The sequence below is a fragment of the Haliotis rubra genome, unplaced genomic scaffold (genome assembly GCF_003918875.1).
Source record: "Haliotis rubra isolate DU_JTF1 unplaced genomic scaffold, ASM391887v1 Scf47, whole genome shotgun sequence".
NCBI lineage: Eukaryota > Metazoa > Mollusca > Gastropoda > Lepetellida > Haliotidae > Haliotis > Haliotis rubra.
This window is the reverse complement of record NW_025767157.1, coordinates 1,615,456-1,629,120: the sequence shown is the minus strand read 5'-3', so window position 1 is coordinate 1,629,120 and position 13,665 is coordinate 1,615,456. Positions and strand designations below refer to the sequence as shown.

General features: G+C 39.2%; 2 protein-coding genes across 2 annotated transcripts in view; both read left to right on the top strand.

The window, feature by feature from the left end:
• Positions 1 to 13,665, top strand: part of LOC124290581 (synaptotagmin-like protein 4) — a 75,357-nt gene that overhangs the window by 10,927 nt on the left and 50,765 nt on the right.
• Positions 2,212 to 13,665, top strand: part of LOC124290579 — a 35,213-nt gene continuing 23,759 nt past the window's right edge. The window contains exon 1 of the mRNA XM_046727330.1: positions 2,212 to 2,863. Within this exon, the coding sequence (XP_046583286.1) occupies positions 2,812 to 2,863 (52 nt within the window). The 5' untranslated portion in view covers positions 2,212 to 2,811. The remainder of the gene's footprint in view (positions 2,864 to 13,665) is intronic.

The following is a 13,665-nucleotide window of genomic DNA, read 5'->3' as shown; positions in this document are numbered from 1 at the left end:
TTAAACACTTTATTGAATCTGAATGCATACAGGCATTGAATTTCTTGACACAACTTTCCTGGAACTGCATGTTGGTCTGCATCTACTCTTTCTTAAAGGATGGGTACCAGCTCATATGAGTTTACAAACTTCAGATAACTGGATAATACAGATTCAGACAATAATTGTCCCTGTTTTCAAAACTCAGCTGAAATTGTTGTACAAATTCTGTTTCATAAATATTACAAGTCATAAATATAATCTGTGTGTACGAGTTTGTTATTATGATGCCAGACCAGTTGAATTTCTTGTTATATGGGTTTTGGTCAGCTTGATGAGAGATAGAAGGCAAAGTACCCAAAACCTCTTCAATTAATACTTCAACTAAAATGAAAACACTGAAAAGAGGTTCAATACCATTTACAAAATGAATTGCTCTGATGAACGTTTTGTTTTTTGACCTTCGTTTATCATGTTTTTTCAATCCTCAACTGACTTTAATCATCAGCTTCCTGACAGTGCCATCAAGTCATAATGCATGATAAACAAGTATAGACGTGACATTATGACAATATATCGCCTAGAAGAGAGTCATTGCATGAATTTTTTATACCCCTCTGACAGATGCTGTGTGTGTGATACATTTGTCGTTCCCTGTGTGCTTGGAAGCTTCCCCAGCAGGTGTCAGTCTTAGGCGTTACTGATAGTTATTCATTAACTACAAGTTACATGGGGCAATTAGTTGATTCTATTAATTAATCAAAGAGATATAAGACGACTAAGGCTGTGTTTCAGTGTCACTAGTAAAGCTGCTGAGTCAGCACTTTGGAGATAAGACAATTACAATTATTTGATTTAATGGAAGACTTTTTTATGTTTATAGAAACATATATGCAAAGAAAATTTGTTAGATGCCAATCAAATGCCAAGGAATTGCTTGCAAATATTTTGTACAAATGAATTGAAAATTCATTTATTGCAATTGTAGTTTCATAGATATTGTAATTGTAACCTAATAGAACACATTTGAATACTTTTAAATATGTTTTATACATTATGTGTTTTTTTATGTGCCCTGAATTTCACAAGGTAAATGGACACAAGTTAATGTGATGTACATGAATGTTGACATGATGTATACCTATGTGTTGTCACGTTTAACACATGTTTCATGGTGATTCACAAGTATCACTTGACGATTTCTGTAACAATGTGGTGATAATCAATGATGAAAGTTGTGTTCTGTGGCTATGCTTGTTACAGGTATTGAACCATCATACAGAAAGAGATGAATCATTGATTATTTTCCTTTCAATACAAATTTAGATCAATACATATATATGTTTTTACAGACTGGTGTGTGGTTCTTCATATAAGACATTGTAAGTATGGGATACGCCGTGTATCACACAGTTGTTCCCATGTCAATACAGCTTATTAATATCTCCACTGAGGTGAAACCACCTACTTTCGTAAGCTCTGTAAGGAAAGAAAACCTTGTTTGTGAAGAAGAAGAGACAACTTCCTATAAGAATGACTCAGTCAGATTGTTTTGAAGGATGATTTATCAATTCAATAGGCTTGTTTAAGCGCTCAGGAGCTTATTAAAGTTTCATATATCCTTGTGCCCTGACATTGTTCATCAGTAGTCTTGGACAAAATAGACTACTGTTTGGACTTTTCCGCTGTGGAGGAAATGTAAAGATTATTGTTGTTTATGGAATTTGGTCATTGTGAATGAAGTGGATTTGGTAGCCTGGGAATTAATGACACATGACAAATGCAACTTTAATAGATGGCAGCTCTGAATGTAAAGAGTGATGACCTATCGTTTCTGTAATCATTTTAGACAATACCGTGAGCCTGTTTCTGTGTATTATGAGATGTATTGATCACAATGACTGTATCCAAACATGCTCTTTCTCCCAACTATTCCATCAGTGCTTCCTGGTCGGGTAATAATGAAATTACACTGATTCTCCAGAGCATGATAAATGGCTGATAGAATTAGCTCTAAATGTCTTAATTCACGAAATGCCAAACGACAATTGACGGGCATCTATAGACATTTTTAATTATTTCTTTTAAATCCTGTTTTTAATGCCAGCTCATATTGATTATCTTGATCCTTAAGCTAGTTACTTTCATGAACATACAAGAGTAATGCTTAGCTTAATGTTGATATGGGTTTTTTTTTCTCTCTCATTGATGTTAAGGCAGTAATTACTGAGTCGTCTGCATTCGTGGATAAGGCTGCCCTGGTCATGTAATATGTCTGATATGACCTGATCAGATTTAATGGAAGAATATATGAATAGTGTCGTCTGGTATCGACTAACGGGATGCTTGTTATGGACAAGTGACGTTGGGCACCTACTGAAGCAGACGCACGTACATGTGCCTGTGTGTTGATTTGACAAAACAATATTGATTGATTTGAGTGAGAGAAGGACCAGAACCTGGGACATGGGCTCCATCTCTACCAGAGTGTGTCTCGAAGGATCAGCCCTTGTAGCCATGATTAATTGATTACTGTTTCCCTTCTCATGGGCACAGACATGTTTGTTATGTAACCTATGTCCATCCCACGAGGTGGTCATCCCAATTCCATGTTAGGCGTTGGGCAGACAGCAGACGACATTTTCTACTTCCTTACAGACCAATCAGCCAATCAGGTGTGTGGATATATCTAGGCTATGGTCAGGTCTGCTTCTTCTGTGATTGCAAGTGGTCCATGTTTTCTGTGACAACAAATATTAAGCCATGTGTGAGTACTTGTGACAAGATGGACTAGTGAATTCATGGCCATTCTAAAGGGGCAGATCGGCTGCCATGATGCTTGAGCGTTTCCGGATGCTGATCGTGGAGGCTGCTACAGCCACAGGTAGGGATCAGGCAGCATGTATAGATTTACAATAGCCTCTAGCAGAAGCAGGCTTGGAGGGAAAGTACAGGAACACTTGGATGCACATCAGAAAGTAATGGCAAAATGATTTCAGTGAGAGGTGTAGCTATTCAAAATACCTAAAAATATATATATTGAATGGCAACATAATCATTTTCTGCTTTTCATTTGATATTTGGCAATTATGACTTTAACCTTGTATTTCTGATGGCTTTTTGTTGAAGACAATCAGTAAAAACAAATGTTTGACAACATTAATAGATATAAGTTCTTGGAACAGGCACCTTGTACAGGGGAGATATGTAGGCAGAACAGGCTCCTTGTACAGGAGGAGATATGTAGGCAGAACAGGCTCCTTGTACAGGAGGAGATATGTAGGCAGAACAGGCTCCTTGTACAGGAGGAGATATGTAGGCAGAACAGGCCCCTGTACAGGAGGAGATATGTAGGCACAAACAGTTCCATGTACAGGAGGAGATATGTAGGCAGAACAGGCTCCTTGTACAGGAGGAGATATGTAGGCAGAACAGGCTCCGTGTACAGGAGGAGATATGTAGGCAGAACAGACTCCATTATACAGGAGGAGATATGTAGACAGAAAAGGCTCCTTGTACAGGAGGAGATATGTAGGCAGAACAGGCTCCTTGTACAGGAGGAGATATGTTGACAGAACAGGCTCCATGTACAGGAGGAGATATGTAGGCAGAACAGACTCCATGTACAGGAGGAGATATGTAGGCAGAACAGGCTCCATGTACAGGAGGAGATATGTAGGCAGAACAGACTCCATATACAGGAGGAGATATGTAGGCAGAACAGGCTCCATGTACAGGAGGAGATATGTAGGCAGAACAGACTCCATATACAGGAGGAGATATGTAGGCAGAACAGGCTCCATGTACAGGAGGAGATATGTAGGCAGAACAGACTCCTTATACAGGAGGAGATATGTAGGCAGAACAGGCTCCATGTACAGGAGGAGATATGTTGACAGAAAAGGCTCCTTGTACAGGAGGAGATATGTAGGCAGAACAGACTCCTTGTACAGGAGGAGATATGTAGGCAGAACAGGCTCCTTGTACAGAGGAGAGGAGATATGTAGGCAGAATAGACTCCATATACAAGAGAGGAGATATGTAGGCAGAACAGACTCAGTGCTATACAGGAGGAGATATGTAGTGCAGCTGCTTGGCTCCTGAAGCTGGTTTTATAGTGCTAGCCCACTGAGATACCATGCCGCAGTGAAGCAGAACAGGCTCAGTCCTTGTTGTACCCATTAATGCCGAGCCAGGCAGGGACCAACAAGTACCATATTTTAACGCCTTTTGGAGGATATGTTGAACAGACCTTCCGCTCTCGGCTTGCGCTCTAACCACTACAGGAGGAGATATGTAGGCAGAATAGACTCCATATACAGGAGGAGATATGTAGGCAGAACAGACTCCATATACAGGAGGAGATATGTAGGCAGAACAGGCTCCATATACAGGAGGAGATATGTAGGCAGAAAAGGCTCCATGTACAGGAGGAGATATGTTGAGGCAGAACAGGCTCCATGTACAGGAGGAGATATGTAGGCAGAAAAGGCTCCATGCAATATGTTACAGCAAATCTATCATCCAGGACCATATTGTAGGATGTTCATGCAGGCATGCAGTGACAAAGATGACTTTTCTCATCCTGTGTATGAAGGTCTTGACTGAGAAACTCACGCATCTGACTGGAAGTTTAATAGACTTGTATGCCATCTCAGAGAGTCATTTCAGGACTTTCATCTCTGGGTAAATTCCATCAGATTACTACAGGCACAGTAAGTAACTGTGTCATTAGTCCTGTCTAGCAACAATTCTTGATGTTCGATTTTGTGAGACAATAGGTCACCCTGAACTATATTCACCAGATTCACAAATTATGAAGTCTGACTTCAACATTGACGTCAGTCCAATAGATTAGAAAAGAATCGTTTATCCAAACCAACAAAAATATTCATGAATGTAACCATGAGTTCTTACATGCCCTTGTCCAAGACATCATCCATAATATATTATTTCCACAGAATTGTTAATGTATTTTAAAAGATATCAGAAATGGAAATGTCTTGAAAATAGCAACCAGATTACATCTCACGGAAGGTAACTTTAAATGTCATCTTGTGGAGCATTTAGGGCTGCTGTGTTTTATTGGTATTTGTACAATGTTGGCCTGAATGAGAGTTGGCCCAGCAATGAGGTTTCTCCATACAGTGTATTGTCTGGTGACCGGGATCCGTAGGCAAGGCTGTATCAAGGGGGCGGCCTATTGAAAGGATATACTTAAGTCTTAATGCATGTTTCAGTGGATAAAAAGCACCATATTGATTTGCAGTCACGGTTTTAGTGATGACGTATTTATTGTCTCTGTGTGTGTACACTGCTCTCTGGTTTCATTGTCAAGCAGCACAGATCATCACTGAGCTACATAGTATGAAGCAACCAATATTGTACTCACTCCGGTACCAAGAAATGATGACAATCACAAATGGAATTGTTAGTTCTAATGGTATTCACCCAGGACCCAGTTCCCCAAATGGTTGTAGAGTTACCACTGTCATAACTCACATTTGTCTTACTTGCTGTTACTTTGCATGGTGTTCAACATTAGGGAATACAAATAAGGATTTGGTTTGTTTCTGAGTGGAGTATCCATTTGAGTTCAAGGAATTGTTATTAGTTTCATGCCTTTGTTTACTGTCTGTGATCTTTACTTTCAATGTATTTGGGTAGAAAATGGCACACTGTCCATACAAAACCTTTTCTGTAATTAGGTATGGTTTAATGTATGTAGATTTGTGTAACTAATTAATTGACATAGTCAGTGTGGATAAATGTGTATGAATGATCAGGGAATGTTATGATGAAAATGTTAAGTAAAGCCACAAGATCCCCATGGATTAAGTGAGTGTACAAAACACCTGCAAGTCCAGCTTAATTCATTTTGCTAATGGCTCCCTATCTCCGAGCCAATGATTTCTTCATGGTGTTGACATAGGAGCCATAATGTGCTTAGCACCATTACAAAAATGGTAATGCTGATCATGTTTGATTCCATTTCCTTAACTTACCCTTATTACAAGAAGTTCATGTAGGGCAATATGGTGAGATTCTCAGTGAAGTTTTGGGGCGGTTGGGTAGCCTAGTGGTTAAAGCGTTGGCTCGTCACGCCGAAGACCCGGGTTCGAATCCCCACTTGGGTACAATGTGTGAAGCCCATTTCTGGTGTCCCCCGCCATGATGTTGCTGGAATATTGCTTAAAGCGGCGTAAAACTAAACTCAGTCAGTCAGTGAGTCAGTGAATTTTCAAATACTGCTTTTTGTAAATAGCTTAGATTGAGACTAGCAACACTGTTAAATTTAAGCTTTGATTTCTGTATGGTGTTTTAAGTAAAAGATTGTTTACTGAACACTTAAGAGAGAGAGGGAGGGAGGGAAAGAACAGAGAGAGTGACAGGTGTGTGTTGTTCCCACTATACCCCACCCTAGCTGTCATGTTGTCCATCTGATCCTCATTAAAATCCTGGTACTTCAATAGTACATGTAGTACCTTTGTATCCACATAATTCTACTGTGACTGAAATTAGGTAACAACCTTTTTTTATAACAGTGACTCAAGTGTGACTTCATTTGTTTACGCTTTAAGGCGTTAACATGGATCGTGAGTGTCTTACAGAGAGTTGTGAATCATTGATATGGCCTTCCTCCTCCAGGAAACTGAATCAGACATGGTAGAAGACGGAATTTTACACATACTGGCATGGTGCCAGACATGGTATAAGCTGCTCAGGCCAAAGACACTACCCTACTGACGTCACTGTAGCCTTGAAATCACATCAAACGTTCTTTTAACACTACCAGTTACACAAGGAGAATTGGAATGGTGTTATGTGCTGAAAAAGTAATGAATAGCTTTGGAATCAAAACAAACTTCTGCTATTGACATGTAACCTTGCTTCAAGATGGTTCTGGATCTCTGTTTCTGTATGCCAAATAACATTATTAGTGGCACACTAATGTCACACTACTTCTATCTTTGGAATAGTTGTAAGATAACAGTATCAAAGAGACAGTTGTCAGACAAGAATATCATTGATACAGTGATCATACACGGGTGTCATTGAGAAAGTTGTCAAACTTTCACCAAGCTGTTTAACAGAAGAACGTATTATTCAGACATTTGCTCAGAAAACAATATATATTGTCATGTAGCTGAATTATGCACTATTGGATCCAGAGGTAGGGTCACAATTGTTAGACAGGAGTATCATTGTTACAGTTGTAAGAAAACAGTATCATGGATATGGTTGTCAGACAAATGAGACAGTTGGACAATAATGACAGAGTATTGAGTTCACAAAGTTAACAACACAACCATCATTGTCATCATCAGTGTCATCTTCATTGTCATCGTCATCATTTATATGCTGGAGCCATGTTTATGTCAGACAGTATTTCATTATAGAAAGTTCATGATTTGTTCACCATTGGTCCCAATGCCATTGGTCCCTTCATCAATAGACCACCATTGTTCCACTCATCAATAACTCACCATTGGTCCCCTCATCATTAGACCACCATTGGTCCCCTCATCAATAACTCACCATTGTTCCACTCATCAATAACTCACCATTGGTCCCCCTGCCATTGGTCCCTTCTTCAATAGCCCACCATTGGTCCCCTCATCAATAGCCCACCATTGGTCCCCTCATCAATATCCCACCATTGGTCCCCTCATCAATAGCCCACCATTGGTCCCCTTATCAATAGCCCACCATTGCCACCCTCATCAATAGCCAACCATTGGTCCCTCTGCCATTGGTCCCTTCTTCAATAGCCCACCATTGGTCCCCTCATCAATAGCCCACCATTGGTCCCCTCATCAATAGCCCACCATTGGTCCCCTCATCAATAGCCCACCATTGGTCCCCTCATCAATAGCCCACCATTGGTCCCCTCATCAATCCCCCACCATTGGTCCCCTCATCAATATCCCACCACCCCTCATCAATCACCATTGGTCCCCATCAATATCCCACCACCATTGGTCCCCTCATCAATAGCCCACCATTGGTCCCCTCATCAATCGCCCACCATTGGTCCCCTCATCAATATCCCACCACCATTGGTCCCCACATCAATAGCCCACCATTGGTCCCCTCATCAATAGCCCGGCATTGGTCCCATCAATATCCATGGTCAATATCCCACCATTGGTCCCTTCTTCAATAGCCCACCATTGGTCCCCTCATCAATAGTCCCCCATTGGTCCCCACATCGATATCCCACCATTGGTCCCCACATCAATAGCCCACCATTGGGCTTCTACCGACGATCCTAATAATCTGATGCATTGATCAGGGAAGCTTCTCGCTAATGGTGTACATTCACGAAAATGTATATGGAACAACACAGTCGTACTGACAGATTGTCCATGTAACTATATGACTGGTTATTTGTTAGTTAGATAAAAAATGGATTGGTTTGAAGGACTGTAAAATGTTACTTGATGATGTTGTTTATTGATTGCTTCATCATCAAGGGGTATTAATTGAGGTAGATTCCATCATGGTAAAGACTTCACATACAGCAAATAATATGGAAGTAACATGTAATATTAGAGGACCCTTAGCCAGGGCTAATTGAATGACAGAGATTCATCTGGCCTTAGTGCTAATAGTCTATAATCACACAGTGTTCTTGTCATGGCCAGCATTTAGGCTTGGAACAAGGAGTGTAATTTAATCTAAATATACACTTTTAGAGGTCACCAGCTCGAGTATGCTGCATTGGTGGCTAAACTTCAAAGAAGATAAGACTTCAAAGTATGAACATGATTTGTCCTTTCATCGTGAATTATCAATATATAGGGACCGTCATTTATTATAGTAGGTGTGTGATGAGGCCTTCATGAGGCTGGTGTTTGGAGTATATCAGCTGGGACCACGCACACACACACATGCACACACACACACACACACACACACACACACACACACTTCCATTTTGTGTAACCTCTTTCCATGTCCCTCAATCACATGTAACATTATTTCATCTCTTTCCTCCCCACCAGTCAGTCACTTCTCGCCAACCCCACTTCCCACTCTCCATGATAAAGGGCCATTTCTTTGCACCATTATGACTTTGTGTGTAAGAATAGGGTTTCAACCGATAGAAGTATTGATATCTTTGAAATCTCTTAAGCGAATTGTGATTGCAATTGATAATAAATTAATTTGAATTGAGTTAATGCTGTTTCTCCTTTTTCAGTTTCTTTGATTTAGATTTTATGGGGTTTTTCTTTAAGAATGAGAAATTTGGATCTGAATGAATTTTCTCGACAATATTGACAAGTTGTAGGAAGTAAATTACAATTGATAGATGAGTAGAAACATTATAATTACAGCGGAATGCCCACACTACCAACCATGGTTTGTTTGAACTGATTTGATATCCGTGACGCGTGTGATAAATGGTTGATGTATTGTCGTAATCACCACCTTGTAGTTATGTCTTCATTGTGATCAATGATTCATTGGATGTAGCGAAGTAATGATTTATCATAAGTGTCATGTAAAATTATCAAATCACAGGAGCATTTTATTGCCAATTTCAATTCAAGTCCTGAAGGGAGAGCTTTTGGTAGAGTATATGTTTAAATATATACACAATCTATAACCATAGATGGATATTAAGTATGATCAATCATGAAATCTTTACGCACTGTAAACCTGGGGCCAGGCTGACTTGATAAAACACTTATATAGATTTCCCTCTCTATGGCTGTGATGTTGATATGCATCACATCGTGTGCCAATCACTCAAGGCTTGACATGAAGAATTTGTGGTCAGTCATCGCAGAATTGATTACTGTAGTTGACATGACATCAGCATGGGCGTACCGACTGACGTAGATGTGTATACGTGGATAGGTGGTGGGATGTCGGACACCTGTTGCAGTCACTATTGATATCATCCTCCTTGTTTCCTCACTTGACGTCAAATCAAGCATAGGTGAATGAAAGACAATTTAATTTGCTTCCGTTAATATTCAGGAGATAAACATACTATGGTTTTGATGTTTATCAAGGTTTCCAGTACACTTAACCTTGCTAAATTGAATTTCAAACTGAAAGCAGCACAAAATGTCTTGCCATGCAGCTTCAGAATGTTGCAGTAACCCCAACTCAGCATTTTGTAACCTGAAAGAGTACTTTTTAAAAACTGGCATTAAGTTTTAAACATTTTGTTGATTAAGAAAATGGAAATATTTCCATTTCCAAGCTGGTGTGAAAAGCTAAATTTGATATTGTACACCTATGAAGTCATAGAAAACCTTACAGCTCAATACTTCACTGAAACGAAGTATTGGAGACTGTTTGCAATTCTGGCACCATTTAATTCAACATTATACAAAGGATCAAGGGGAAAAACATTCTCATCCTCCTTGAAACCATGCCCATTTATTTGAATAAACATTTGAAAGAGAGTCCCAAAAAATCTTCAAGGTAATCAGTGTAATTTCATTAGTCTGGAATAGGAGCACAGGTCGTGTGAAATAGGAATATACTACCACAACCCCAACCGCTGCCTGAGGGATGTTAGAGGCTCTCACAGGAAACAGATACTTTACGTCAGCTGAAACAACCGTTTTCCTTCTCTCGACGATAATGGTTTTCAGATACAAGTCTCTATTGGACCAGAGAGTGCAATTGAATTTTTCGCTTGTTTATGTCATCGGTTGCAGGGTAATGTAATGGTGTTGAGAGTGGCCTGGCTGAACCAATGACAGTTTTGTTGTGTGAGATGTCTTCATTATTTTTTCCACAAAATCATGGTCATGCCCATTACAGCTGAGAACGGCAGCAGATTCTAGTTTTTGTTCCACCCAGTGACTCTGTTCAATAGGTTAAATGTGATTGACCTAATATGAGTGACAGGAACCAGTCATGTAGGAAGGGCTTTCGGTCCATGTCAGGTGTACAGCATATTAAACTAATTCTATAAAAATACATGTTTTGTAGGGAACGAATTGCCATGTGTGTTTTTCTGTATCAGGTTAAGGCCATTGCCAAATATGTTTCTTAGATGACAGGGAGGAAAGTGTAATCTAAAATCATCAGTGACAGAGACCAGTCCAGTTATTGTGAATGTGAATCTGGTGTGAAATACTGTTTGACAGGAAACGTTCTGTTCATCTCAGTTATAATGAGGGCTGGTGGGGTGGCCAAGTGGTTAAAGCGTTTGCTCACCATACCAAAGATCCAAGGTCAATTCTCCACATGAGTACTATGCATGAAGCCGATATCTGGTGTCCCCTCGTGATATTGCTGGAATATTGCCAAAAGTAGCATAAAATTATACTCGCTCACTCTGCCATAATGATAATTACACCTATAATCTTAAGATATGAATTATTGTTAGACATACTGTAGATTAGACATCATTTACAAGAGTAAGTGAGTGAGTTAAATTTTACACCGCAGTCAGCAGTATTCCAGCTATATGGCAGCAGCCTGTAAATAATCAAGTCTGGAACAGACAATCCAGTGATCAACAGCATAAGCATCGATCTATGCAGTTGGGATATGATGACATGTGTCAACCAAGTCAGTGAGTCTGACCACCCAATCCCATTAGTCACCTCTTACGACAAGCGTGGGTTACTGAAGATCAGTTCTAACCTGGATCTTCATGGGTCTCATTTACAAGAAAGTAAAGAAAGAAAGAAAGATAATATTTTCTTACAATGCTTGTGTCATTCTTCTCATTGTGGATAGCTTATTGTGGTAAATTTAGCAAAGGCAGGTACTTACTGTATCAATGAAAAGAAAATATTTAGGATGATAGTTGCTTGTCTGTGAACAAACTTGGGATATACACGAGAATGCATTGACTATCATGTGAATTGTTGACCTGAGTAGGGTCTCTCACAAGGAATACTTACAGATTTGTCTAGACTTGTCTGATTTGTCAGGGACTGCTTTATTGAAGCAGGGTGCTTCATATGATAAATACAGTGTGGGGAATTCAAGTTGAAGCATTCTAATTAGCCTAGTGGCATGGAGCCCTAATTTGAATTGTGTCTTACTGAGAATTGATCCAGTAACAATCCGCCAGTGCTGTAGAAATGTGCATCCATATATTCATTCTGTTTTACATGTTGTGTGAACTCAAGGCTGAACCCACGAGTGCTGTAGAAATGTACATCCATATATTTATTCCATTTTACATGTTAATGTGGTGTGGACCCAGTAACTGTCCACCAGTGCTGGAGAAGTGTATGTCAATATATTTATCCTTGTCTGTTTTTATCAGTTTCAAAACAGCCACTCACAGAAGAAGAAAATTAGACACATTTTCTGTTTTGGTTCACAGAGGGAGTATAGATCGCTTTTAAAGGAAATTCAAATGGAATTAAGTCTGTTTTTAATATCCCTAAGTGATCTATAAGAAATTGCTTTGAAGGAGGAATGATAATTTTAAAGATGAAGGAACATGCTGCTGCAGTTTCTTTGAATTCTCTCTTAACATTTACTTTTATTCCATGCTTGAGAGTTAATACCCCATGAAGCATGTGATAAGAAAAGCGTTATGTAAACTGTTTTTGGTGTTTGATTATGGTTATTTGCAGTAGAAACATTTGCACAAGACAAATATTTTGCACTGGAACAAATATATGTACCAGTAGATATTCATCATGACTTTTATATAAAATCAATAAAATTAATGTTTGTGTAAATATAGGTACAGTACTCTTGGAGGAAACATTCAAAGTGAGATTTGAAATATTACAAAATAGGTTCTTACATATGCTGCTCTACTTTTGCTAAGATGCTGGGATATTTCACATACATAGAACAGCAGCTTAATTACTAATTTTCGTAATGATGCTGAAATGAGTCATTCCCAAGACATCATTAAGTGCTATATGTATGACAATTTTCCCCAGCGTTTGTTTGTTATTTAACATCACACTCAGCAATATTCTAGCGGTCTGTAAATAATCGAGTGTGGAACAAATATGGCAGTGATTGACATCATGAGCATTGCTTTTCACCAGCTTTAATAACATCTCGAGAGTTTTCATGTTCAGAGACAGCGTTTGTATACACTGTTAGACATGCAGGCATGTTGAAAGGAATTGAAGATGTATGTATCACGCTGATATGCTACGCCACTACAATCTCTTTGTACTTCAGCGTTAACTAAATCAGGAAGTTATTTTGGAGTAATGTGAAAAACCAGGAAATGTGTTCCCAGCTGACTTGATTTGTGTGGAACGGTTAAACACAGGAACACATTAACTCACAAGTATCTTACTCTGAAACCACAGAAGGCTTTGAAGAGAAAAGAACAATTTGTTCACTGCTGAGAAATAGATTTCCAAAGATTGCATATCTTCCCCTTTTCTGAAAGGATGTTCAAGCATGGGTCCCTCAGTGAGATGTTCCTCTATATTTATTACCTGATGGGGTACTTCGAGATCAATATTTGATGACTGGAAACTGAGAGTGATGTGTTTGTGTTGTTCCATGCAGAATGAAGACGACCATGTTTGCTGATAGATCTTTGTTTTTCTATCAGTATGTCAACACAGAATATATGATTCTGTCATCACTGCCTACAGATTCATCACTCTGGCTGAGTTTCAAAACTTGCTTTGAAAAATCTGTTGGAAACTCACTGATAGTCTTACATATAAGATGGTATGCTCTGTCTACGCTGAGATGTCTTGTTTCAAAAGTTGT